Source organism: Opisthocomus hoazin, chromosome 2 (genome assembly GCF_030867145.1).
Source record: "Opisthocomus hoazin isolate bOpiHoa1 chromosome 2, bOpiHoa1.hap1, whole genome shotgun sequence".
NCBI classification, from domain to species: Eukaryota; Metazoa; Chordata; class Aves; order Opisthocomiformes; family Opisthocomidae; genus Opisthocomus; species Opisthocomus hoazin.
Genome location: NC_134415.1, coordinates 84,267,413 through 84,293,902, shown reverse-complemented (window position 1 = coordinate 84,293,902; position 26,490 = coordinate 84,267,413). Strand labels below are relative to the sequence as shown.

The window sequence follows — 26,490 nt, the reverse complement described above, 5'->3', positions numbered from 1 at the left end:
GTGCACAGCTACCCTACTGAGATGTGCTTAACACATCCATAGGTAAACACTTCTCACAGGTTAAGGCTGAGCTCCATAGCAGTTCTGCTCCTGGCAATCTTAAAATATTTTATCAACGATTATACTACAAGTGGAGGCTTGTGGCCAATCCCAATGCAAAGCCAGCAACTGTCACATTATTTCTGAGAAGAGACTGCCCTGCTGAATCTGAGACTGACAGTATTACTGCCTCAATTATCCATTTCAATTAATGCAAATATAGGTGATAGTCTTAGAACAGCAGAGTAAGAACTGATCGCTGAATACACAGTCACAAAATATAAGGCTTGAGAAAAGAAGTAAAAAAGAGATTAGATTTAGTCTGTTTCACATTTTCTAAAATCAGATACAGGAAAAAAGGTGGGGTATTGTCTTTACAATAATAACTATATTCTACAAAAATATCAGACAAATCATTTAATTAGAATTTTTATTCTTTGATGTTCTTCTGCAAGAAGCGAAGAATTGTTTGATTTTGAGTGGCTGTTGGAGTCCTCGCCATCTATTCAGTAAAAATAATGCAGACAGCGTGCTAGGCTTGAAGAGAATATGCAGTCTCCTGTAATTGTATTAAAGGTAACAGAGGCAAATAAAAATTAAATGACTTGGCCAAGGTCATGCAGGAAGTCATGGCAGATATTTTAAGCCATGGGAACCTTCTGTGCTTTATCTATGAAAGCCTGTCACTGATAACAAACGTGTTAGGTTTTGACTTGAGCTTCTCAATGTAGAGCAGGGACATTCCTTCAGTCTAGTGAATGCCTCAATGGCCATTCATTACAGAGATGGGTATGGGAGCAGAAAGGCATTCACCTTCCAGAAGGTTACATATTGCTATTCCCCATATTTCTGCAGTAAAAGGGAAAGAATTCTGTATTTCATCCTGGGTATATAGATACTAAATTTTATCTTGCTATAATGAATTCCATCTATACCTAACAAATGCTAACTCTCGGAAAACTGTAACAGCATATATCTCTTCCTTTTTCTACGTCAACAATTACATTCCTCTGTTGAGCTAGCAACATGACTCCTCAAGTTCTGCTACATACTTATGACTTCTATCTTTCACTAAGAATATAGATGAACAGAATTCTAACAGAAACACAAAACTTCTAAGACATACCAGGAAAATTAATTTAAGAGTGGTTGCATATTTTTTTTAATTAGAAGAGAGTGCAATCTTACCTGAAATCCATCAGCTACTTTTATCTATCTGATGCTATTAACATAGTTTTCTTCTGACCTTTAACACTACTCGGCCTAAAGCCAGTAGTGATGAAAAAGGCCCAGAGGACGTTGGACAGATGGGAGGGAGGACACAACGGGTGGGATGTGAAAGGAACAACGTGAGAGAAGGCTGATGCAGGTGAAAGACAGCACAGAAGAGTGGAGAAGTTCAATAGCCTGCCATGGGAAGAGGCTTGCTTATGTATTGTGGCTAGAGATGGCAGATCTGCTTGGCAGGGGACCTGGGATGGAGGCTTGCTGTATGTATTGAGACACAACCACTTGTAAAAGCTCTTTGAAAGATCTTGCTTTCTTGTAACAGAGAAGCAGTGCTGATATGGAAAGTGTGTCATCCACATACCCGCCAGCAGAAATAACAGTTTATGTTCAGGTCACAGTTTGAAGGTTAGCTATACAACCTTAACAGCTAAAGTACTTTGTAAGTAAATAAACAGAAGTTCAGCGTAACTCGAAAACCAACTCCCGTCTCGCCGCTGTATTTTACGTCTGGCGGTGGGCAAGCGCGTGTTCACACACACAGGGAACATCACCCACTGAATGTGTTCATCAATGGATCCTTCTCTGGTTCAGTTCCTTTTCTCACAACTAACGTCTTTTTTTCCACCTCTGTTGACCCAGAGTTCATCAGCAGGTCAGTGCTAAGGAAAAAGGTAACAACCAGTATTGAAAGTGTAACCCTGTCTATTGCTTAGATTCTGGGAACTTTAACCTCCGTTTGGAAAGCATGACTAATAAGATGGAACAAATATTCTCCCAAGAGATGTAAACCATGCGCCAACTTCAAAATACAAAAATGCTTGCATGTTTTTTCTTTTTTTTTTTTCAAAGAGGAACTTTTTTTTTGCTAAGATGACTGTATATGTAACATTATGTAGTAGTTAACCAAAGGCCGGAGTGCCAAGGCACAGTATGGAACAGTATTCTTCTGAACTCTACTTCAGTTTAAAGGAACTGTTCAATATTTTAGGGCTTTTTCTTCTGAATCATTATTATTTCTGAAATACCTATTATGCAGTAGTAGGATTAAAAAATACATTTCTTAGCAAAGTGGGATAAATATTGATCAAAATAATTATTGAAACAAATCTTTAATTTACATTTTTTTCCAAATATGTAATTAACCCCCAAACGCTAATTCCACAGACACCTAAATGAACTTTAAGTATGTGATTTCTTTGAACACAAATTTGAATTTTTTTACTTGAGCAAGTGATGTTGTTCTCTGCTAATAACTGAGTATTAGGAATAATAACTGTTCATAAATGAAGCTTTCAGCACCATGATTTTATTGATTCTAAATATTTGGAGTAGACTTGCATTCAAGCACTTCTGGTTGCGAAGTTTAAGACCGTGTAGCAGTAACATCTGTGGTGTTATTTGCTTCTTACTTTCCTTTTCTTAATTTTAGTTTTGCTCTGTTTGATACGAGTATTACAAGCTTGCAGTTTTTGCCAGTGCAAGGTTGAGACTCACCCAAATCAGTGGACACTAACTTGCCCATGATACTTTGTTTTTCTAGACCAGTGATTAATAATTTCTCACAGAGTGGTTTTACGAACTGGTAGGCTTGACACAATGATGTCTGCAGTTACCAGACTGCCAACAGGCTTCAAACAAGATCAAAGACTCATTCTGATAGTTGACACATAGATCACTGAGGATATTAAAATTTGAGCAAACAAAAACTGTAGGAAGAAACAATCACTGTCCCTATTTTACAGATATGGAAGCGAGGAAAATAAAACAAAAGTTTGTTGAAGGCTACCTAATGTTCAAGAACCTGTGAATGAGTCCTTGTCCAGTTCTGCTAAAGAGATTATTATTCCTTTCTGGCAGAATCAGAGGGGCGGCTGTTCTCTGTGTCAGCTACAGCTCACCCTTCCTGCTGTAACTGTAACTAAGCTTTTCAGAGATGGCAGCACTCTGCCCAACTCAAATTGCTGCTTTAAAATTCTTTTGAGGCATGCAGCAGTGCACGTGATCGCTTGCTACCAGTGCTCTCCATGGTCAGTTTAGTTTTTGTGGGCTGCGACTGCAGTGCAACTGTAAAAGTCACAAGCCTCCAGACTGAGTTTAAAATCTGTGTTTAAAAGCATGCTTTTTGACTTTATGATGACTGGGAAATAGAAGAAGTATCTTTTCGCAAGCTATAGAAAAACCCTGAATCTCGTCCCCAACCACATTTCAATACATCCTTTGTTTATGCTTGGTTGTGACTACAACGCTTTTGGGTGCTATAAAAATAAAAGTACCCATGGGAGACAGGTTTTTGGGGGTCAGCATAACAAACTGCAGGGAGCACACCCATGTAGGAATGACTCATATACAATGTTCCACAATACAGAGATAGAAAGCTGTTGCATAAGAAAGAAAAGGTCAGCCCTATGGCAACAGATGCATCCAACCACGGTACCACAATCTTTTACCATCAGTTTATTTACCTCCAGTTCTGTAAAGTGGGCATCTTTATGGGTATCTAGTTCTTCCCTAAACAAAGCGGTATCATACCATGTGGCACCAGTTCTCCACAAGACTGCAAGAGATCTTCAGATTTTTCACTATTCAAAATCCAACAACACACTAATAATATACAGTAAAACAACAAGACATAAATATTGAAATGCCTTACTGTACCTGACAGATTCTAATTGCTTGGTCCAGCACTGTCTTGGTATCGGTCGCATAATCCGGACAAGGCAGCATGGCATGACTGAAGTGGGCTTGCAGCAGGAGGTGCGTTTTTGTGTGTGAACTGTCAAATGAATGGGGATTGACTTCAATTGGAAGATGTTTTGCCAGTTCACTGTTCATCTGATCTTCATTGTGTCTCACAGGCAGATCTGTGTACTCATCAGCATTCTTAAAAAAAAAACAAAAACCACTGTAATTAATTTCAGAATAATTATTATTCCTTACTGAGACATTAAAAGTAAATTGTTAAAATAGCCGCATCTTAATATTTAGAAAGCATACTTATTTATCAACATCATGTGTGCGGGAAAACAATAGCTAGTAAAATATTGACCAATATTCACACAATTATAGGTTTGAAAATTATTTTGCATAGCTGATTTTAGTATTAGAGAAGAAGAAAATAAACGCAGTGAAATAAATATATTCGTTGGATGGATGCAGTATTTGAGATGACTTTCTACAGATATTCTGCCCTGATTGGCTCACAAAAACATTGTAAGGTTAGCTATAAAGAAGTCAATAATTCAGGTTTTCAGTTTTCAGGGTTTCTACTTTTGTCTTTGTATTCAAAATACAGTGGGTTTGAAACAGCTCTGGTAAGGTTCTTTTAAACTATATTTTCAATATTTTGAGCAGTCAGTGTCTAAGGAACAGACCATCAGTGATCAAAGCAAAGAGCAAAATTCTAAGCAGATGCTGAAAACTATCCTCTGTGCTCCAGAGTGGGACTAATACCACTCATCTCAAAATGACAGCTGCCTAAGAAATTTCTCACTGTTGCAAAAAGGAGCTGCACAACAACAGGTAATCGAAACGTAGTTATGAGTAGCAACATCCTTGGAGCTGAGAGGAACAAGTATGACTGTTTTAGTAGCCAGAGCAGAGATGTTCATTCTCCTGCTAGGGAAATCCACAATCTCTGAAAGAAAGAAAATTCAACAGAAACATCCCAAGAACTATAATGGAGCCTGAAAAGTCAGTTCTGTGACTTAATTGGTAAATTTTTTTCCTCCACAAAATCCTCTTGTGCATGTCTGTGTACATATTCTTGTTTGAAAGGAGAATGATCTTTCTAAAGTATAAAACTTGCAAGTAAAGTAAGAGTTTTATAGTATGCGATATCTTTTCCATCTGTAATTTCAGAGAGTGTATTTCTTTTATTATAAAATAAAAAGTCATTTGGGTAGCCCAAAGGGCAATGTGTTCCAAACTACGGGCTTACTGGAGACCATTAAATTAAAGTGTTCAGGATTTTATATTCCTCTTAAACTACAGATTCGATATTATGCATTTTAGTCTTCAATCTCCAGTCAGACTTCCTGCAAATCCATATTAATGAAATATTCACAACGGTAACCAATGCAGAGTGAGGTAAAGAAAAATGGCAATTTTAGAACATCTAATAGAACTACCTAATTGACTTGCAAAGCACCGTATCCACTCATTAATATCCTAACACATAGAACCTTTTTTGACAGTTCCTAAAAACAGTTATATAGCTGCTTTTCACCCTCTTGGAAACAGACAGCACAAAATTTTCTATTTTCTCTAATGGCACAATGAATATACACCCACACTGTGATATAAATGTAAAAGGAAAGATATGTGTTAGACAATTTAAGATTAGGAAAGAAAATCAGAATGTCATTAATTTATTTCATATCTCAACTGCAGATTAGAAGTGAAGACTGACTAAAGACAACTGCTGCTTAATCCTGGATGTCTCTGCTAGATCTCTTGTGAAAACTGTGGTCATTTATTCTCTGAACCTAGGGTCACAATCTTTTTAAGCCCTATAGAGGGCTGCATGTTTGCTTCACTCTTTTTATTTAACTGGCTTCTCCTTCAAAGATATTTTAAAGAATATTTACCAAGGAGATTTTTTACTTAGTTTTGCTTTGCAGTTTAAAGTAGCAGAAAGAAGAAGGATCAGCCAAGTCACTCCACACCAATTGGTACTCCTGAAAATGCGTTTTCCCTAATTCTTTGCCAGCACATGTTTTCTTTACCTCCAAAACACTCCTCTTATTTTAAACAACTTGCCTACTTAATTTCCTGTTTGTGATCATTGACTGTAAGTAAGTGAGGTTCATTTTCTTATCTGCATCATGTAGGTAATTAAAGGAAATTGAGAATGGGTAGTGAAGCTTTTATACAACTGAGAATGAAGCTGAATGGAGGGCACCGAGGTCAGCGGAGTCCATTATATTTTTATGTGAGAGGCCAGTATGTCTGCCCTGTCCTTGTTTGCTTAGTGTAGGCTGGACAGACTACTAACTACAAATCTGTTTCTCTGATTTGCCCAGCTGTCCTTGAATAAAGACATCTTCCATTGCAAAATGTTAAATGACAGTGATTGACAACTCTGTGATGAACTCTGCTTGTAACCCCCTGCTACTGTTTTCAGGTTGCACAAGAAAAGACAGAATAAAGAAACATCCTTTGTAATCACCTCAAATGGGCCCTGCTGTTCACTCAATATTTTTTCATTTTAGTTTTCTTTTTCATTGTGAATCTCAATCTGTTCTGCAAAGGCTATAGCTTCAACTATTCCACAAAATATATAATATATATTATTTTAGTACACTGCATCTGAATACCGTTCTTACTTCCGTGGGTGAGGAAACAGATCAAATTACGTATCAATCATTAATCTTCATTCTAAAGTCAAGAAACTTAATACAAACTTTATAGTTAAAGCACAAAGCAGTGCTGTGCATTTTTCACTTTCCCTTTTTCTTCTGTTAAATCAGGACTATTGCAGCCCATGTGCAAATAATATGTTTACAAGCACCTATACAGTTAAGCATAACTTGGAGTATACCAGGAGATAACTAGGAATTTTAGCTATGGGCTCTGCAGTCCTGCATTTGGTAATCATGTCACATCTCTCTTTTCTACAGGTCTGTGATGGACTTTCCCAATAATGTCTTCTTTTGGGCATTAGAGACTGCTGCATCATTTCAAAGGTGTAAGAGTCCTCTTCAACCTACATTTCAACCTGTATATGATGCAGGGTCATACAGGAGACCATAACTTGCTTTGTCAGTGAGAAGCCTCACACGAAGACCTGCATAAACTCAACAGTTACATTTTACAAGACCAAAGGGTTATTCTGATAATTGAATTCTGTTTCCTGCATAACACCAGCCACAGAATCATCTTACAAGTCCTGTCTGCAACATGGTGTTCCAGATATGCAGCTTATCATTACCCTTTATTTGAATCGTTAGAATTGTTCTAAATGTAAACAACTCATCCTATTTTAAAAGTTATCTTTTGCAGTTTTCTGGTGCTATGAAGCATTTGAGAAGTCAGACTAAACTAAAATTTAAATAAGGTATCCAACAGAGCGAGTACTATGCTATGCAGTGTCCATAGGGTTAAAACAAATCAGATTTTCTTGCTGCCCACAATATGTATAAGTTTGTCTGAAATTACTGATTTATAGCAAGAGCTGAACTATAAACTTATACCACATGTAAACCTTCTGAAATATTTTAAATCCCAAGTACCTACATCTTGCTGTCTGTCTACATGACAGAAGAGGATACTTGAGGAGCACAGACAAAAATGGGATCAAGGTGAGCAGCTAAAGTAAACGAATATTTTAAGTTCAGTCATGGGAACAGTAAAACTTATAAAGTTAATGAGTTCTAGACTTTAAAGAGCAGCTGATTAATTTGTAACAATGAGGGTCTAAAACACACCAAAAATAGTTTCTCACATTCCAGAGTTGAACCAGTAGTCTTTTCTTTAGTGATGCTGTTATTGAAACTACCTTAGAGCTGACTGACTGCCTGTACATTCCTCTTCTTTATATAGGTACAGCGAACCCAAACACAAGATATTTTCAACTTAAATAATAAACTTGCAGTGTGTTTTGCTCTCTTTCAAGTTTCTGACGTAGCAAGAAACATGGGAAAAGCATTCTAGAAAATTTGATACCAAATTTAACAGTCATTAAGCTAAAATATTAAAAAAACTTGCAGTAACCTAGCACTAAAAGTAACTACCAAATTAATAAAAAAGGAGAAAAGATGAGGATCATTTATAGCTAATATAATAGCATCCTCTTTACCTGAACCTTGGTTTAAAATACATAAACTTCTGGTAGTTTAAGTACATGCTGAATTACTGAAAAAATCATACTTTTTTGCACAGAATGAAAAATAAAAAATAAGCTGCAATAAATAAATGTGGGGTTTTTTTACAGCTGTTCTACAATTAACACTAATACCTTATGAAGTAAATTTTAGTTCTCTGCTATCAGAAGTTCAAAGGTATGCCAATTTGCAATTTATTTTTCCAAGTGAAAACAGCATGTTTCTATCTTTAAGTAACTAGACAGGCAAATATAAGCCCAATAATAATATTATATAATTGACTTCTGTCTTTTGTTCTGTTGTACAAAGCATTACAGAGTCTTTTAGTGCGATATTCTGACCTGTCATTTCCACATAGTGCTACAGCATATAGGAAATAGCTGTACTCCAATCTCTAAAGCAGTCTGTAAGTCCTCGTTTGGGTGACACCTATGTTACCCTTAGTATAGGACAGAGAAAAATAGCATGGTCAAAACAGAGAAAGAACAAGCACTGATAGTTTGTGAGTAGCTAGGAAACTGGATAATAATGTCTTTCAATAGATTCACTAATTCTAATATTTTCTTTGAGGATGCTTGAAATTCTGTACTTAAAAACATTTGAAACTATTTCAGTTTTTTATATATACATACATATATTCCCATTCATGTGATGACAAAAGTCTCATTTCACCCTGTTAGCTGTATTATGAGGAAAATAAAAACATGGCTTAACTAAAGTTCCCAAGTTAATCTTCCTTTGCCCATGCTTTTACCAAAAGCACAAGACTGTATTATGTGACATAACAATAACACAAATATATATTATGAAAATTGTTTAAATTCATCAACATATTTATACTGTATTTTATCTTCACATTTTCAAGCGTGAGTTTGATTTACAAGGAAAGACATTAGATTTACACTGATGCATCCTGGCAGGCAGCTGGAACACAATCAAGCTTAGCTTTATATTCAGAAAACAAATAAATGCGAGAAAACATGTGCTTAAAAAAAAAGACAAAAGAGCACAGACTGACCACATACTTAAAAGTTGTTTTTCAGCTCACACCAAAAAAATAAAGCAGATCGAAAAATGGAATTGGAGAAGTACTTGCTAGAATTACTGCTCTGAAAATTATATCTGTGTTAGTGATTCCATTATAAACTCCTATTTGAAGAAGTTTATTGGTAGCCTATAAATGTATATGCTTCGGTCTCAGTTTTATGCAACATAATTCAAACTTCCAAAGTTTAAAATGTTTGGGTTGTTTTTACTCTTAGATATAAAAGGTCTAGGACAACATCCCAGTTAAAGACAGTTATAAACATGTATTACTAGTTATAAGTTTTGAGAACAAACATGATGTAGGTTTTCAAGATTCATATTACAGACAAAAAGGAAAAAAAAAAAATTTCTAGCAGCTTATTGAAGCCGCTACATAACAGAGGGATATTTAGATTGGAAGCCCTCTTTTAGACAGCAAACACTTGCACAGAGAGCTTCCTCGCTCTGTTTTACACATATAGAAACATACTTGGTTATGTCCCAGATTTTCAGGGCAGCCTGGTAGGCTCTGTTAAGCAACAGAGCAGGCTGAAATTTTGTAGAGATCTTGAAGAGTGGCTAACATGATGCAAAAGAAGAAAACAAAATTTGGCAGGCAAGATTAGAATATATTTGCTACATGATACTGTAATTCATCAGAGACCATTTACATATACGCTCCTTGCCTTCATCTACCACGTAACATCTCTCTCTGTCAGCTGCATGTGTGCGTGGCAGTGCAATCGAATGGCAGCCAGCATACTGGAGCCAACCCTGCTGCACAGTTCCTTCCTCAGGGGGGCTTTCCCATCCCTTCCTTCCAGGGCCAGTGGCTGGCAGGGAGGGAAGGCAGAAGGCAAAGCCCCGCACTAGCCCCCGCGTCGCAGACAGCAGCCAGCCGGCCCGGGCTGCAGAGAAGGGGGTCTTTCTCCAGCACCGGTGCCTCCCCCTGGGGACTCTGACTGCCCTAACTCGCCTGCTCCAGTTTGGGAAATGGGAAAAAGATCTTGCTGCTTCTCTAGGAATCCGTTGGAGTACTCTCCACTCTATACTTTTGGAAAAATGACAGAAGGAAACCAAACAGATACGCGTAGGATCAAGAGCAACATCCAAGGGATAAGGGTTGCTCAGCATCTTTTTGAAACCAATACTAACTTTTAAATTTATTATCTAATTAGTGGTTAAAGTGTTTTTACAGATAAAACATATATGTGAAAAAAAAAGTATAGAATTCAAACAGTAAAGTTAACCCAACTAACTAGGTAGGAGCACAATAGTGAGGCTGGGCTACCCCGGGCTCCGTCTCTAGATTTAAGACTTCCCAGAAAGGGTATTGGAAATTTCCAGTTCAATGTGAGAAGTTGAAGAGATAAAGTTGTAAAACCCATCCCCATGCAATTACATAAATCTATTATTTTTTAAAAATTAATTTATAACTATCTTTCAGGATTTAAAATGGACTCATTTCAGTAGTAGGACCTACAAACATAGTTTAGAAGAACATACAAGTTAAAAGTTCTTACAATTCTTATAAATTTCTCATGTTAGCGATCAGAGAAATCATATCTAACTGTATTCTCAGACTTTTCACTTTAAACAGACAAGTGTTTGATTTTTGTTTTTAAATAGCTGCATACGATAAACACTGCGAATTTTACAATTACAGACATCATAAAAAGTACAAGCTAGGGCAATGAAACAGTTGAGTGATCACTAAAAAACACCCTGAAGGGTTTAGATTTCACAAGTTCACCTCTTACTTAAAACATCCAAACTACAAACTACTGATGACATTCCTGATGACCAGAGGTCAGGAGTCTGAAAGACCTTTGCCACTGCGTGCAGAGCAATAGGAGGTCAGCAATATTAGCTACCAGTAGCGGAGAGTGACCTGGCAGATCTGGGAACTTCTAACGTGCAAAGTTAAATTACAGACCTCTGCTTCAGCCTAGAGTTGCTAAAAGAAAATGCAAGCATGCTAGCACATGTGAGAGGGAGGATTATATAGAATAACAATAATTGGACATGGGAAGGAAGATACACACGGGAAGACACAGTAATAGATAATACAATCATTGTAATTGATTTACCAAACGGTAAAAACTATGCTTATAGAACCATTCTGTTTCAGAATAGTTTCCTTTTTAAATTGCATACTTTACTAAAACATATTAAAACAATGAATGAATTAATGATTTTAACACTCACGAACCATATTTCATAAAGTTTATGATCACAATCACAATTTAGTGCTACTTTTTGGCCAATCCTAATAAAAACCATTCTTACAATACATTCATTTTCCCCCTGAATGTCTAGGTACTTTCATAGTATTAAGCTGTACAACTTTCATAGAGGTGAATTTAGCTTACTCTCAGGTTTTAAAGTGAAATTATTGATTATAAGAAAGCCTGTAAAACTTGCACAGTTTAAGGAAAAATAAATGCAAAAGAAGACTGAAGCAGGACAAAAATATGAGCAAAAATCTGAAGCTGGTATGGCATACACATTATTCACCCAGAATGAGTTACTTTGACCACAGCAAATAAATATAAATGGAATGGTATAAATTCCATTTATAAAGTGAATTATAGTGATGTGAGAGAATTATTACATTTTATCACTGGAAATGGTATATTTGAGATTTTCACCTCTCCAAGATGCCTGACTTTTCCTATTACTTTTCATGAGAACGCTTTGAACCTGGACATCCTGCATGCACTATCATCACCCCCCTTTTTTTTTAATCTTAATACCTAGATGGGGCAGTGATCCACAACTTTCTTTCCCTGTAATCTCAAGCCATATTACAGGACAGATTTAAAATCATCTGGTTTTGGCTGTATTGAAACTAACTGTATTGCACGAATACAGAAAGGCTTTACAGTGCATGAACTCAGTAATGTGCTACCACAAAACTGGGAAAATCTCTCTGAGTATACATACAAAAGTTTGATTGTCATGAGAAATCTACTTCAGTTCTATTTGGACGTTTGTCCACATTTTGAAGCTGAGCTTGGCTGAATCAGTTGGCTCAACTACTGATTGAGATGATGATAGCAATAAAAATTGTAATAGCAGACCTTGGCAGACAGCTTTCCCCGGGAAAGCGATCAGTCATTTTCCATCTTTGGCTTTGATCCTCCATTGGGATCTTCCAATGCAGAGCCCAGACCCAGGGAAGAAGTTAACAGACCTCTGCATTAAGTTAATGCTACTCTGCATGGAAACAGAAGTAAACGCTACTAATTCTTTATGTGAAATGGGGCCCTTACATACTGTATATGTTAATGGCAAGCTGTAAAAGCTCTGTGTGTTGAAAACCGGATTTCAGATCTGCTGACCTGTGGCAGCTCCCCTAGTGGGGAGCCACAAATGCACACTGCTGCATTTTTGTACTGGATTAAATTCCAGATCTAGACTTCTATGTGACCAGAGACAAAAGGGAATAAAAAGTTCACAGGCGTGAATACCTGTCATCATGTGGTGAAATGACTAGCAGCTTCTGTTCAAGAGACGCTCAAGCCCAGAATAATAGAAGAACAATATGAACTGGCAGAAATATATGGGAAACTTGGAAGGTGCCTACACGCACAATGTCTTTTCAGCAAGCCAATGCTACTGGTTTCACCCTGAGCACTTTTAAATGAAAATAGTTTAATATAATAATAAAAAAACACAACTGTAAGAGGAAGTGACAGCTGCTGCAAGTAAATTTCAATAAGGGTAGTTCCCTGCTGATAAAAACTGGCACTTCTCCATTCCTTTCAGTGTAACTATGTGGATTAACATTGCCTGAAAATCTGACCAATGTTTTGAAGAACTCAGGAGCTACAAAGTAATGCAGAGATGGAAGAAACTGATAATTACAGGTGTGGGGAAGCGGGGTAATCACTGAGGAAACAAAAAAGTCAATAAAAGGAAAAATATGTGAGGTCTATTTAAAAAAAGAGACAATCTGTCAGTATTTTGGTGTGCTTGATTTGAGGAAGTTCTATCAACACTTCTGTCATGGATGTCCAGAGGTCTCATACAGTGAGTAACATGGCAAAAATGCCCTTGTACCACACTTGGCCTTAACAGAACACCCCATTACCCAAACGGGATGTACCTTGTATTACTAGGGCAGATCTAACCCCTTTTGGCTGGCAAGTGATAATTTTTCTTGGTGATGTTCACTGTACACAGATTTGTGAGAATATTGTAGACTCAATATTCCTATGTAGACTTCTACTGTGCCTTTTCTACCTGCAAATAAAGGCACTCATCTAAAGTACATTGTAAGTACTGTATTAAAAAGAAAATTAAATGGAGAGATAACTGACGATTATGAGTGTTGCACATATTTTGCCTCTGGTACAAAGTTTTAAGAACTTCTTTTAAAAGACAAAGAAAACAGAGATTTTCAGTACCAGATGTCTGGGAAGATCCCATTTGGATTTGAGCTACTTAAATTTGCAATCATGTATTTATACATCTAACAGAGCTTCTGTTTCCCCTAGAATCTGAAAATTAACTAGCTTTGTAGCATCTTCCTTGATCTGCCACCCGTGCCCTGAGGATTAGAGACTCCACCTGAGCTTGTTTTACAAGCATAACAGAAAAAATTAATCTCTGCTGGCAGCGATCCCACTGGGATACTGATGAATAATGATATCCCTCTCTTGCTGCCCTCTCAGTCCACTAGAAAAGCCACTCTAACCCAGCAACGTGGAAACCGCTGAAACCATTCCAGCTGTGGATTAGCAGGCAGTCAAGCATCCATCTGTTCTGTGTGAATCAAGAGAAAGCAAACACGCATTCTTATAGCTAAAGAAGTATTAAAAATTAGCATCTTATATGACTGCATATAGTAAATATTAAGACAGTCATACACAAAAGAAAAAATAATCTATTATCTACACCTCGTGTTGTTTACATTTGCTTCCTGCCTTAAGCAAATGATAAAACAGTTGGAATTAATCTCATTAACGTATAGAATATTGTACATTCAATTATTTAATATGTTTAAGGTAAAATTTCTTACTATTGTATGCATCAGTTGTATCTAAAAATATTTTGTACCTAGACATGCATACACACACTAAATAAATATGTGAACATAGTAGCATGCTTTCACCTTGACAAGAGAAGGATTTGAGAGACCTGTTGTGACAGGGATTTTAGACATTTTCTCACCCTCCGAGAGGAACAGCATTGAGATATTTTTTCTTTCTGAAAACTAGTAGTTTGAATAACTTCTGCTGGTTTGCTAGTGTTTTCCACCGGAAGACAGAAAGAAAAGGCAGTGGGGAAGTTGGCATATGGGCAACCCAATCAAACTGGTGATGCCTGATTTGACTCTTCCATGGGAAATAGGACAATGATCTACTATAAATTAAAGAAAGCTGTATTTGAGCAGCATCCCAGATAAAATTACTTAGAAAAGTGCATAATTTGACAGTTTTCACATACATTTCCAATAGTTTGTCAGATGCCTGGCCCACATTCATTAAACTGCAGAGGTGAAGAAAATCTGCAGCTGTTTGTTCTCTAAAAGCAAGCTTACTACGCTATACCAAATTTAAAAATAAACATATTGACTTTTTCAAATGCTAAGAAAATTTTGGCCTTCTGGCAGAAAAAATTCCTCTGCAATTTCTTCTAACATTATAAGTAGCATGAGCTACCTAAGTAACTGTGAAATAGAGCATCTTGTATGAATACTAGGCAAACAATAGGAGAGGCCGATTTCTTAAAAGTTCATCAGTGATAATACATAACATCAACATGTAAAATAAAATTCAACCTTCTGAAGCTAGCCAGGTTCCATCAGGGATAAAAAAGAAAAGAATGAGACAAAGAAAGAATCTAAATGTAAATAGGAAAATACAAGTGTCAGATACTTCATTAAGGACTGATCAGTAATCCTCTTATGTCCTTTTTTTTAAACTACTACGCTAAAGGAACAATATATGCTGGATACCAGTCTTGTATGATGCAATTATTTCAGCCAAAAAAATCCCTATCCTGAAATTTCTGTTCCAATCAGAGAACAAGCTACAAAATGCCACCCTCTTTCTTAACAGTTTTACATTCTCAGCAATAACTTCGTTGCCGACAGAGAAAAACATTTGTGTGCCTTTAAACCGCAGCCAGTAGGCTGAGTTGGTGACACTAAGTGAACTGAGTTCTGTGAAAACAAACTCATCAGAAATCTAATTGCAACTGCTATAATTTATAGTGCAATAGTATAATTCTATCAAAAGCAAAGGCAATAACTAGAAACCAGTAAAGACAAAAGAACTGCAGGCTGCAGAGGGCCTATATTTGCCTGTCGAGCTTTAATTACGAATTGGGAGGCACAAAGTAGGCAGAAGTTGTACTGACTTGCTCAAGGCACACCGAGCTTGTAAGACTGCCTTCTGGAGTACTTGGGGCATGACAACCTACAGCCATTCATCTAAGCAGCACTGCTTATGTGCAGTTCATATGTTCAGTTTTACCTTAATGAAGATGCAGTTTAGAACTTCTGTTTTGTTTCAACAAACACAAACATAATTTCAACAAATACACTGTATATTTGAAAACAGAGCCACATGACATGACTGCTGAAAAAAACCCATTTCATTTTAAACATGAATACTTTGCAAAGTATTGGCTGCATGTACACAACTATGCATAGTTTGAAATCTTGCATAATAACGATGGCTACAATTCTAACCAAGTAGTCAATAAAAGACTTTTGTGCTAAAATAAATAAATAAATAAATGGTGCACAGTTGAATTGCCTGCAGCTTTAAGCAGTCAGCTAAACCAAGCTTGCTACCACTGAACTTTCTCCTAGCATATACACCAAGGACAAGCACTGATTTGCCACAGATGGCAGCTAACATCCGCATTTGTTAAGTACAAGCCCAGGACAGTACTCCTCTCTACCCTAGCAGATACAAGTGTAATAGCTTTCTGGCTCATCAAAATAGTTTTCATTGGTATACACGAGCATTTAGCTGCTATAACTGCATCTGTAGCTCCTGTTAAAGGAATTAATTTCCTCATTTTTCTGACAGAAATAGTTACTAAGGCAGCTGCTTGAAATGTGGCTATAGCCTGGGGCTACTGGCTTCCATTACCACAGCTATATACACTTTCACGAGTTTTTCCCTTGGACACTGCACTGCAATCAAAACAATTTAAAAAAAAATAAAAATAAAGCTACCATATTATTTCTAAGATAACAGTTCTTGTCTTACAGCCTATCTCGTGGGAAATGTATGTCAGGAAGTTTCCTCAGTATTGATTCCATTTTTTAAAATGGCAAGTAATGACAGAAGTTGAGTAAGAAGATTAGAGGGAAAAAACAGGAAAACAGGAGATCTGTTAATCGGAGATTAGAAAGTCATGAGTACTGGAGATGGGAAGGTTTTATATTTTCTGGTTTTGAATGTAATTCTTTCTTATTAGTGCCATAAAAATGAAAGTTCAGTTAGCTGTCAGTGGTGGGCACTGTCATCTTGATTTACCAACTGATTGTGCTTTTCTGGAAAGGTGGGCAGCATATCATGCTTTCACATGAGAAAGCAAAACATCATTTGGAAAAAGAAAAATAAGAAATAATTGTGTCATGATGTTAGGAAAAAAGTACTATATTCAAGTACTGCAGCAACATTCAAAACTGCTCCATCTACTGGGACTAGAGAAAAAGAAAAATTTAATGTGTGAGTATTCATGTGTGTAAGTACTCTTTCTGCTAAGTACAGGATATTTCGAATATACTGCATATAGATGATGAAATTTGGATGCTATTAAAATTCAATGTAGCATTTTGTTTTATTTTCATGAAGCTGAATACAATTTTCAAGTTTAAATTATTTTATTAAACACACCGCAAAACTATCTAGATGTTCCAAGTGGGAACTGAAGCACAAATGTTTTAAAATATTAAAATCCAGATAACATAGGCTGTATAAAAATTAAGCAAATTATCCTGGAAATGCCTGTGTTTAGGATGAAATTTGTGCATTGAACAGTCCTAGGTATGGATTTATTGTGAAGGAAATATTTAATGGCAAAGGTAACAGTTTTCTCCTGTTATAAGGGGCCACTAAAATATGCATAACAGTTGAGGCCTGTTCCTGTTTGTAGAGTGGGCACAGTAGTCATGTTCATATTGTTGAGAATGCACGATATATGGAATATATATAATAATAAGGAACTTAAAAATATAATAAAACATATATATAACATACATAACAAAACATATATAATAAAAATAAGGAACAACATGCAGATAAAACAAGGGGTGAAAGATGGTAATGTTCTCCCCTTCGCTGTCCAGTATGAACAGATATGACAAAGTATTTGCTCTGTAAATAAGAATATTAACCAGATAACAAGTGTAGTAAGAAATCACCAAAAACCATGAAGCTAGTGGATCTAGCCATCACCATCCTGTTCAATCATCAAGACATACCTCCTTTCCTCAAGGTACAACAAACATACATTTGATTTTAAAAAGATTTGTGGTGACTGCTGCTTCAGTACAGAAAATTACAAAAAATACCCCAAAGTACCTCTCACTGGTTTTTACCTAGACTTCTGTTTTAGTCTCCGCACCTAACTTTCAGAATAAAAGGAAACAGTCTTTAGGTACCTCAGGGAAATCCAGCCTGTCAGTAATAATTCAGGAACACTTTCTCATCAATAATACTTCATGCAAGAAGTACCATAACTCAACAGTGATTAAGCTCATTTGGATTACTACTGTCTGCAGCACGTTTAGGAAAATTTTTAAAGAAAGCTCTATGGAAAAGCATCACACATTTTCTCTCAGAAAAATTACAGGTCCACTAGCACAAGTCCGTTACAAAAATAACTGAATCTCAACTTTGCCTGCTAACTGCAAACCCAAGACACATTGGTTGCCAAGAAGGCCAGTGGTATCCTGGGGTGCATTAAAAACAGTGTGGCCAGCAGGTCGAGGGAGGTTCTCCTTCCCCCCTACTCTGCCCTAGTGAGGCCCCATCTGGAGTACTGTGTCCAGTTCTGGGCTCCCCACTTCAAGAAAGGTGAGGAACTACTGGAGAGAGTCCAGCAGAGGGCTACGAGGATGGTGAGGGGACTGGAGCATCTCTCCTACGAGGAAAGGCTGAGGGAGCTGGGCTTGTTTAGCCTGAAGAAGAGAAGGCTGAGGGGGGACCTCATAAATGCTTATAAATATCTTAAGGGTGGATGTCAAGAGGAGGGGGCCAGACTCTTTTCAGTGGTGCCCAGCAACAGGACAAGAGGTAACGGATACAAACTGAAGCATAGGAAGTTCCATCTGAACATGAGGAAGAACTTCTTTGAGGGTGACGGAGCACTGGAATAGGCTGCCCAGAGGATTTGTGCAGTCTCCTTCTCTGGAGACACACAAAACCTGCCTGGATGCGGTACTGTGCAGCCTGCTCTACGTGATCCTGCTTTGGCAGGGGGGTTGGACTAGATGATCCCCAGAGGTCCCTTCCAACCCCTACCGTTCTGTGATTCTGTGATCTCGAGTACAGATTTACTGAGAGGAGAAGGGAAAGGGTGAGGGGACCGTACTCCACCTATTCGTACCACTTCTTACTATATACTTGCGACATGTGCCATGTTCCTGTTCATGTTATGGATGCTTCAACCCCTAAACCACACTGAATAAAATTCACCTGATCTTGCAAAATTCTGGCAGATGATCAAATTAAAAGATAAAATACAACCAGAGAAAAGAACAGATACTGGAGAAGACCATTCACGGTCTTGACTGCTAAGTGGAAAGAAACCTTGCTGTCACGTGACGTTTTTCAGAGACCCATCAGCACTAGAAACAGGATGATTCAAAAGTACTTTTTCATGCGAGTTGCAAAGATGCATTGATAATTCATTGGTGAATGATCCTGAATTCTGACCACTCTCATCAGCATCGCAAAATACCAATCTGAAATGCAAAATCTCTTAATCAAACTCAGATTTAAAACCCTTCGTACAATCATAAATTTCTGAATTCTTGAATGCAGTCTTGCTTTTTCCTGGTTTTGTTTTAAACAAACTTCTGCTCCTTTTCAAGTTATACATTGATAATTTGGTAAAAACTTGTATATATCCCATTTGAAACCCACAACATCAGTATTTTCTTTGCTACAATTGTACACTTCTGCCCTCCTTGTATACATCAGACAACTTGTAAATGTCTAAAGGTTTGCAAGATTATGAACAATGCCAATTAAAAAAAGACCCACACAACACATCTACAAAATCCTGCAACTGCATTTAAGAAATGTTTTGGATGGTTATTCTTAAATAACACAGTCCAAAATTCAAAACTTTAAAACTGAGTGATCAGCAGATAAACACACTTACGAATTACATTTTGCAATGGTAACAGGCCTTTTTGTACTACAGCTACAGCTTTCAGTTCCAGCATCATTAAGAGATTCTTCAAATTACTTTTTAAATATCCTTTTCCCTCAGGATTTTCACTTATACCTAATTAGGCTACTTACCCCATGCCATGTAATTCCCTATTTCCAAAACTGCTAAATGCTGCAATAAGAAGGAGGAGGGCACCAGTGGAGCAAGGCAGATGTAATGTCATTGGTTAACAATAGAGGTGTGAAGCAACTGCGGTAATTATAAAACTCATTAATTCACAGTGTTTGCGGGGGAAAAAAAAATCCTTGGCAACAACTCTGTTGAAATGGCAATTCATTTCAATGCTACATCAGATTGGAAAACAACTTTCAATTTACACCTTCAATAAGACAGAATAGTAATTCCACTAGTAATTATGAAAATCAACATCTGCATAAAAAGGAAAAACTGTCAGCTATAATGGCATCCAGCATTCATACATCCTTATCATCTTTCAGGTTGACACGTGGCACATTTTGACCCCTAACCAAATTTATTTTTAGTCTCATTTCTCTTAAGACTGTAAATGGACAACTTCCAAGACTATATTTCCAGGAAAAAAAAAAATAGAAAGAAATAAAGCAAGATTAATGAATTTTAAATTTTACAATCCCTGCCTAACAGTAGGGTCCCAGGTTTCATCTACAGCAGAAATATTTGCCATTTACCTTTGCGCTTCATGGATGCAAACTGTTCAAATAGCTGAGGAGCCCTGACATTAGATAGGCAGCACTAAGTTCTGCTTCCATCATTCATCTTCCATATGCTGCTCTCTAGCTTAGGCAGTGTCATGAGATGTCACCCACCTCTGCTAATGCTATTCTCAAAATTTCCCTACCCAAATTTTTCTGAAAAAAACATTCTGAAGTTTCTAGGTGGAGAAAATTTTCTGCAGAGAGAAGAGGTTTTAAAGAGACAGCAGCTGGAGTAAAGTTATCATCTTGAATACTCAACATTTTATTATTTAACTTCTGTTAAAGGGGGGGTATTCATAAAATTTTTGTTATTTTACATACAGCATATATAGGAATTGCAGTTGATTATCTTTTTGAATTCAGCCAAATACACTGAATTTCATTCCATATTGCAATGTTTTCTGACAACAGAAAAACAGATATTGCAGGGTCAGTGAAAGCAATTCCCCTATATAGGCTGTCTAACATTTTCCATTATAAAAGATTACTGTGGTCTTTATTTCTGAGCTGTAACACTCCGAATGTTTGCAGCAGGTGATTTAAATGTATCAGCAAGAAAGTCTCTGTACTAGAAAAGTGGCTTTCCCAGTGTCATAAAATGCTGATCAGGTTTTGTTGAGATGTAAACTGTTAAATAGCACTATTTTTATTTTTCCTCTTGTATTTCTCCTCAAAGAAGTTTTGGCAGAATGTCAAAACAATAAAGAATCTAAAAGTAACCCACACAAATGCTATAAGGTGGCACTGTAGATTTTGAAATTAACACTTGGAAATCAGAATATTAAAGAATTTGGGCCACTTGTATGATGTATGTAACATGACAGAAACTATAATCATAAGCGAGCAGAAAGAAGTTTTCCTGGATAATAGTCAGACACTTCTTGTTTTCCAATATGTCTGTACAAGTGAAGTTATAGCACTCTGAAAAAGAAGATTTTGTAGATATAACTACTTAAAAAGGAAAATGTAGTAAGACCTGATTCTTTTATGATGAAAATGTAATGCTATCATGCTGTACTGTACACTGTGCCTTCAGATTTGTACCCTAAAATCTTTTTGCCTTGCATTGCGCTTCGCTACTGTACAGTCACTAGACTAACTGTATGAGCTGGCATTATTGGAGGTTATCACCTCTGGGATAATGAGGTGGCTGGGAAAAGGAAAAGAAGGCATTTTAGGAAACATGTCTTCCCCCACATGTCTCGCTCACTTCTTAAAGCTGCTGTATCTGCCACTGTCCCAGCGTAAAGTGATGGTCCTGGTATAGATTTAGGATGTTGACATTCAGTTATTATGCTGGTATTTTAGTATTAACTTAGAAAAAACCAAATATCAGATTTGTATAGATCCTGAGCATTAAAAAGGGACATAGGAAGAGAAACAGGTGTATACAGTAATTTTGATGTACTGATTAAACACTCGAAACATCAAAAATGATACAGGTATATTACTCAAAACATGAAATGAAATTACAGATCAGGGAAGAAGGCTTTTCTTAATTTCGGGGTATTTTTTCATACACTTGGAAGTGTCTTTAAGAGTCACAAGTTACATATGTATATATTAAGACAATATCAGCACTTACTGTCAGAATTAAGAGCAATTCTTCAATGCTGCTTTCAGGTTTCAACTGATCTTTGAACATCCCAATAGTTGGATGCTTCAAGTAGTAATAGGAAGCAATGCGGCCATATGACAGAGGTTCAATGCTGCGATTATCCTGTTAGAACAGGAACACAATATACATGATTCCTACATGGTTCAATATAAATGGTTCCTACAAAATGGTGCAATATTTTAAGACTACTTTATAACAGAAAACAGCAAAAACGATTTAGCATCACAATTCAGCTGCAACCCCAGTTGCGCTCAGTTCTCAAAATAAGTCTTACAAATAGCTCCGTAGACAAACTTCAATGCCTCAAATCAGGAGCATGTATCTTTCTGCTCCCAGCTTTCAGGAGCATGTATCTTTCTGAATCTCGTACATCGCAGATTAGTCTTACCTCCCCAATTTCAATACAATAGGAGCATTCCAAATCAAAGAGGGACTTCTCAACAAGGCTTGAGAGGTACTTATTCATAGTGTCGTGGCTCACGTCATCCAAGTTATAGTAACTACATAAATTGAAAACAGATGCGTTACACGAATACTTCTTACACTCTGAAGATTTTTAACAATAACGTCTTGTAGGAAAACTGACAAGGCTGCTGTAATACACACCCATACTCGGAACAGCAAGTAGCCACATTAAACAATTAAACGCAGAACTATTCCCATATATAGCCTAACAAGAAATTAATGAATCTTAAATGGTTTGTGGGAGTAACCAACATAATACAAGCACGTACATATGGCAATTTCTCTGTCTATTAACAGAAAGGTTGATACAAACAGAACTGGACTGGCTATATTTTATTAGTGGGAAAATTTTCCTGATTGCATATTTTCCTGATTATATAAGTATGAAAGTGAACAAGCAATACTAATACAAGTAACCCTATTTTAACTTCAAGAGAAAGGAAGAAAATCCCCCAAGGATAGCAACTGTTCTTACATCCTGGAATTCTGAAAATAAAAAATAGGCAAATAGTGACATCTCTTGAAAAGGTAAATTTACACCAATCCAGATGTTGGTGTTTGTTACTATATTTCCATGTCATTTTATTCTCAAAGTTAAAATTGCTAAAAAAAGGAATAGGATATTTGTCGATGTGGTTACTTCTCATGTTTGTTTTCAGGTAAAATTGTTTATGTAAACTATATATAGCGACAATGGTTCTTCGCTATTTGTATGAAGCAAAAATGTTCATAAATTGTGCCAAAACATACTGTTATGCCAGCATATAAAAAAGGCCTGGTGATTGAAGCTTGATCCTTAACTGTAGACCTTAGGCTGTATTGTAAATTTACTCACACAAACTAACATAATTTCAGGGAGAGCTTTTACATAGAAAACCCCAGGTAAAAATGTAGTAAGAACTTGTGTCCTAGATTCAACAAAGGCACCAACCCAGAAAGTAACAATTAAGTTCAATGAGCAGTAAAGAAAAACTGAGCATGCTCAGGAAGTATAAAAACTCTGAATTTAAGCAGAGCAATTAAATCATGCAATTTCAAAGTGGAATTCAAACAAACAAAAAATTTGATAATTTACTGAAATGTTAAAAAGCACAGTAAAAACGTCTATCCCTGTTAATGTAATTCTGTAAAATACTGTTGCACAAATAGACTACTGAGAAGGCTGCAACGATGAAAGATGCTCCTTTGTTCATACTAGCTGCTTTACTAAAATTTCCTACTGTTACGATGTACTCAGCATTCCCACTGGAAACAATACCACATGCTGTAGTGGAGAGTAGGTTCTTTCAGTGCAATTTTGTGCAGGTGAACAACAGGCTGCAAAACAGTGTGCTGAGATTCATTTTAGCTGATTTTACATAGTCACAGCTACACCCAAGTTAGTCTTTTTAACTCCCTTTACCACCAACAGAGAGAAATGTACACTTACAGAATGCTATTCATCTGAAGTATTTTATATATCTGCTTTAGAATGAGGTGAAATGTAATCACTGACTGAAAAAAAGAACTTTAGACAACCAGTTCAGTTGTTGATGCTGTATTTGGGCAGATGAATCCCACTTCCTGACTTAAGCTCTATTTCGCTTACTGTAATGCTGCTGCTAGCAAATTTCAAAAGATGGAATTGCATTTTTATAGACGACAGGCATCCGTCCATGACTGTTTTATCAGCATATTTTGATTCGCATTATTATTTTCATAAACAGAGTTTTTAACATTTAGCTTTTTGAATAGAAATAGCATAACTGAAAAAGCCTGCATGCTGAACAGCAGTACAGTCATTTCTATTTTTTTTCCCTTGTTATTAATCCCAAATTATAGGGTTAATTCTCTGATGCATTGAATATTCACTTATAATTGGGTAGGGCTGGAGTAAAACACTACTACCATAAGAAAAAGATTTACAAAATCTGTTCTGACAGCAGGAAAGTCAGCTACATTAGACAACAACAAGGTGTATATACAAGGCAGTGGAGTATTCAACTCTGTGATATTTTACACAGGTTCATGCTAAGATGATCTCAAATATTTAAAACTTAGTTATTGTCCAAAATAAAAAAAAACCAAATAAATATATATCTCGACTAAAAAGTTTGATATGGTAGACAATTATATATGATCAGCCTTATGCAAAGAAAACTTAGTTGTAGAAACAGTACTCTAACATAGTTTTCAATGCAACTTAATTTTCATGAGTCTCCTTTTAAATTTACTGAAGTAGATTTTTTTACTGAAGTTTTTTCATTACTGTAGTAATGAAAAAAAATGGTCAATATTTCCATCTTCACCTTTTAGCTGCCTGACGTCACCGAACACATTTAGATTCTGTTTATTAGCAGAAATTATTTTGTAATATTTTGTTTACCTTATGAAAATAATCGAGCAAATTAACTACATAAGTTGTTTAAGGATGTGAAAAGATTTTCTATTTTATACAGCTACACCACTCATGATTCATTAGTATTTTTCTCTAAATTGAATGTAACACTACTGAAATTATTCTAATTAAGGCACTTTGTTCTCACGTTATTCAGACTTTCACTGTATCATTGCAGCGCTGTTATTTGTGGTACCACAACATTGATGATGAATACTGATACAACAAAGGAAGAGATACAGGCATTACACTGAAATTCTTTTGAGACTGAAATTCAAGACAGTAATTCAAACAGATTTTATCTTATGCTCTGCCTAATTTGCAGTGTTTCACACTGAAGTCACAATCATAAGAGGCATTGTAGTGCTTTTTAAAAACTATGTGAATTTTAAATTTGCTGATTTTTGGTAATGTTTTGTCAAAGGTGTAAATATATAGCTGCCTAGTGCAAATAAAACAATGTAAAGAAATATCTTAAACAGTTTGTAATCTTGAGTGAAGTGGTACCAGTGTGTTTTAACTACTATCTATAATGGGGTAAATATAATTTTGAGCACACCTACAGGAGCTTCCCTGTCACTCAGCACATTTTCCCCTAACAAAAAGCAAAGCCATTCATCTAGAAAGACTAAAGTTAAAATCATTAGTGAAAACAGAGGTATCATGACATCAGACAGTGTTTTGAACGCACAGACATAAACGCAAGTTGAATTTTGCATGTTGGTATGCTCCAAGTATAAAAACTGCATAGTATGTGAGTTCCTCTATGAAGCTATATTACCTAACTATTTAATTACAGATAAGGAATAAAAACAATGCAGTTTCATGCTCACTGCATTGAATTTTCTAGTCATTATTTTCCCTTTGCTATAAACAGACAGCCTACCTTTTTATCAGCACACCATTTCATTTATTTCACAGTGAAGCCCAGTTTCACAATAATTGACTTGTCAGAAGCTCTAATTTATGAGGCTGGGCTCTGTCAGCTTTCTCCTATATTGGACTCAACCTGCACACAAGCAGGGTTGAATATTTACAATGCTGTTAACAGGTGCTGAGTTGTTTAATGATTCTAATAGCCAGAAGCGTACTGAGAAAGCCAGCGGGATCACAATTACAGGCTGTTTGAACACAACAATTACTCGTCCCCTGAGAGGTGTGAAAGTCAAAGGCAGTTTTATCCTAACAGCATCTAGCACATGGGCTAGACAGGCTAACTTCCATTAGTAGTCCATTGGGAAAAAGCAATAACAAACCCCTAGGTATCATAAAAATTTACAAAGTATGTAAAATTTAAACAATCAAAAACTGAAGGAACTCTTTATTGTCTTTTAAATAATATATTTAAAATCCCAAATCTTGTAGAGCTTAGCAAGAACAACAAACCGTGAAACATGAACTTAATTCTCTAATCTAAGGAAGTGTGGAATTTCATCAGCTGAGAAAGACAGAGACATGTGCAGGAACATAAAATATAGATGAAGTTACACAAAACATTTAGGATTTAATGTGAATGGTGGCAATCATTTCCTGTTTAGCTTATGTAAACCTGACCTGAGTTCTCTCTGGGAAATTTTTCATCAGCCTTGAAATGGTCCTGCTATAACTGTCAATGCTGTGAAGTCATTTGTTACAGCACCATGTTTTTTATGTTCAGATTATACGGTAGTAATAGTGACACACATAATGAAGATCAGTGGCAGAGGCAGCCAAAAATATTAAAAGGAAAAACTTGCTAGCCAGAAGGCCTTTCGGAACAAATGCACAAAAAAGACGAATCTACAGCACTGACCCAACAACAAGAAAGTG

At 36.4% G+C, this 26,490-nt stretch overlaps 1 protein-coding gene across 2 annotated transcripts in view; it reads right to left on the bottom strand.

Moving 5' to 3' along the window:
* The window catches only part of ASCC3 (activating signal cointegrator 1 complex subunit 3), a 307,731-nt gene that overhangs the window by 19,552 nt on the left and 261,689 nt on the right, over positions 1-26,490 (bottom strand). For both annotated transcript variants that reach the window (XM_075414315.1, XM_075414316.1), the window contains exons 35-37: positions 22,228-22,339; positions 21,807-21,941; positions 3,925-4,149 (exon numbers count right to left, since the gene is read on the bottom strand). In XM_075414315.1, coding sequence (XP_075270430.1) covers positions 3,925-4,149; positions 21,807-21,941; positions 22,228-22,339 — 472 coding nt within the window. The remainder of the gene's footprint in view (positions 1-3,924; positions 4,150-21,806; positions 21,942-22,227; positions 22,340-26,490) is intronic.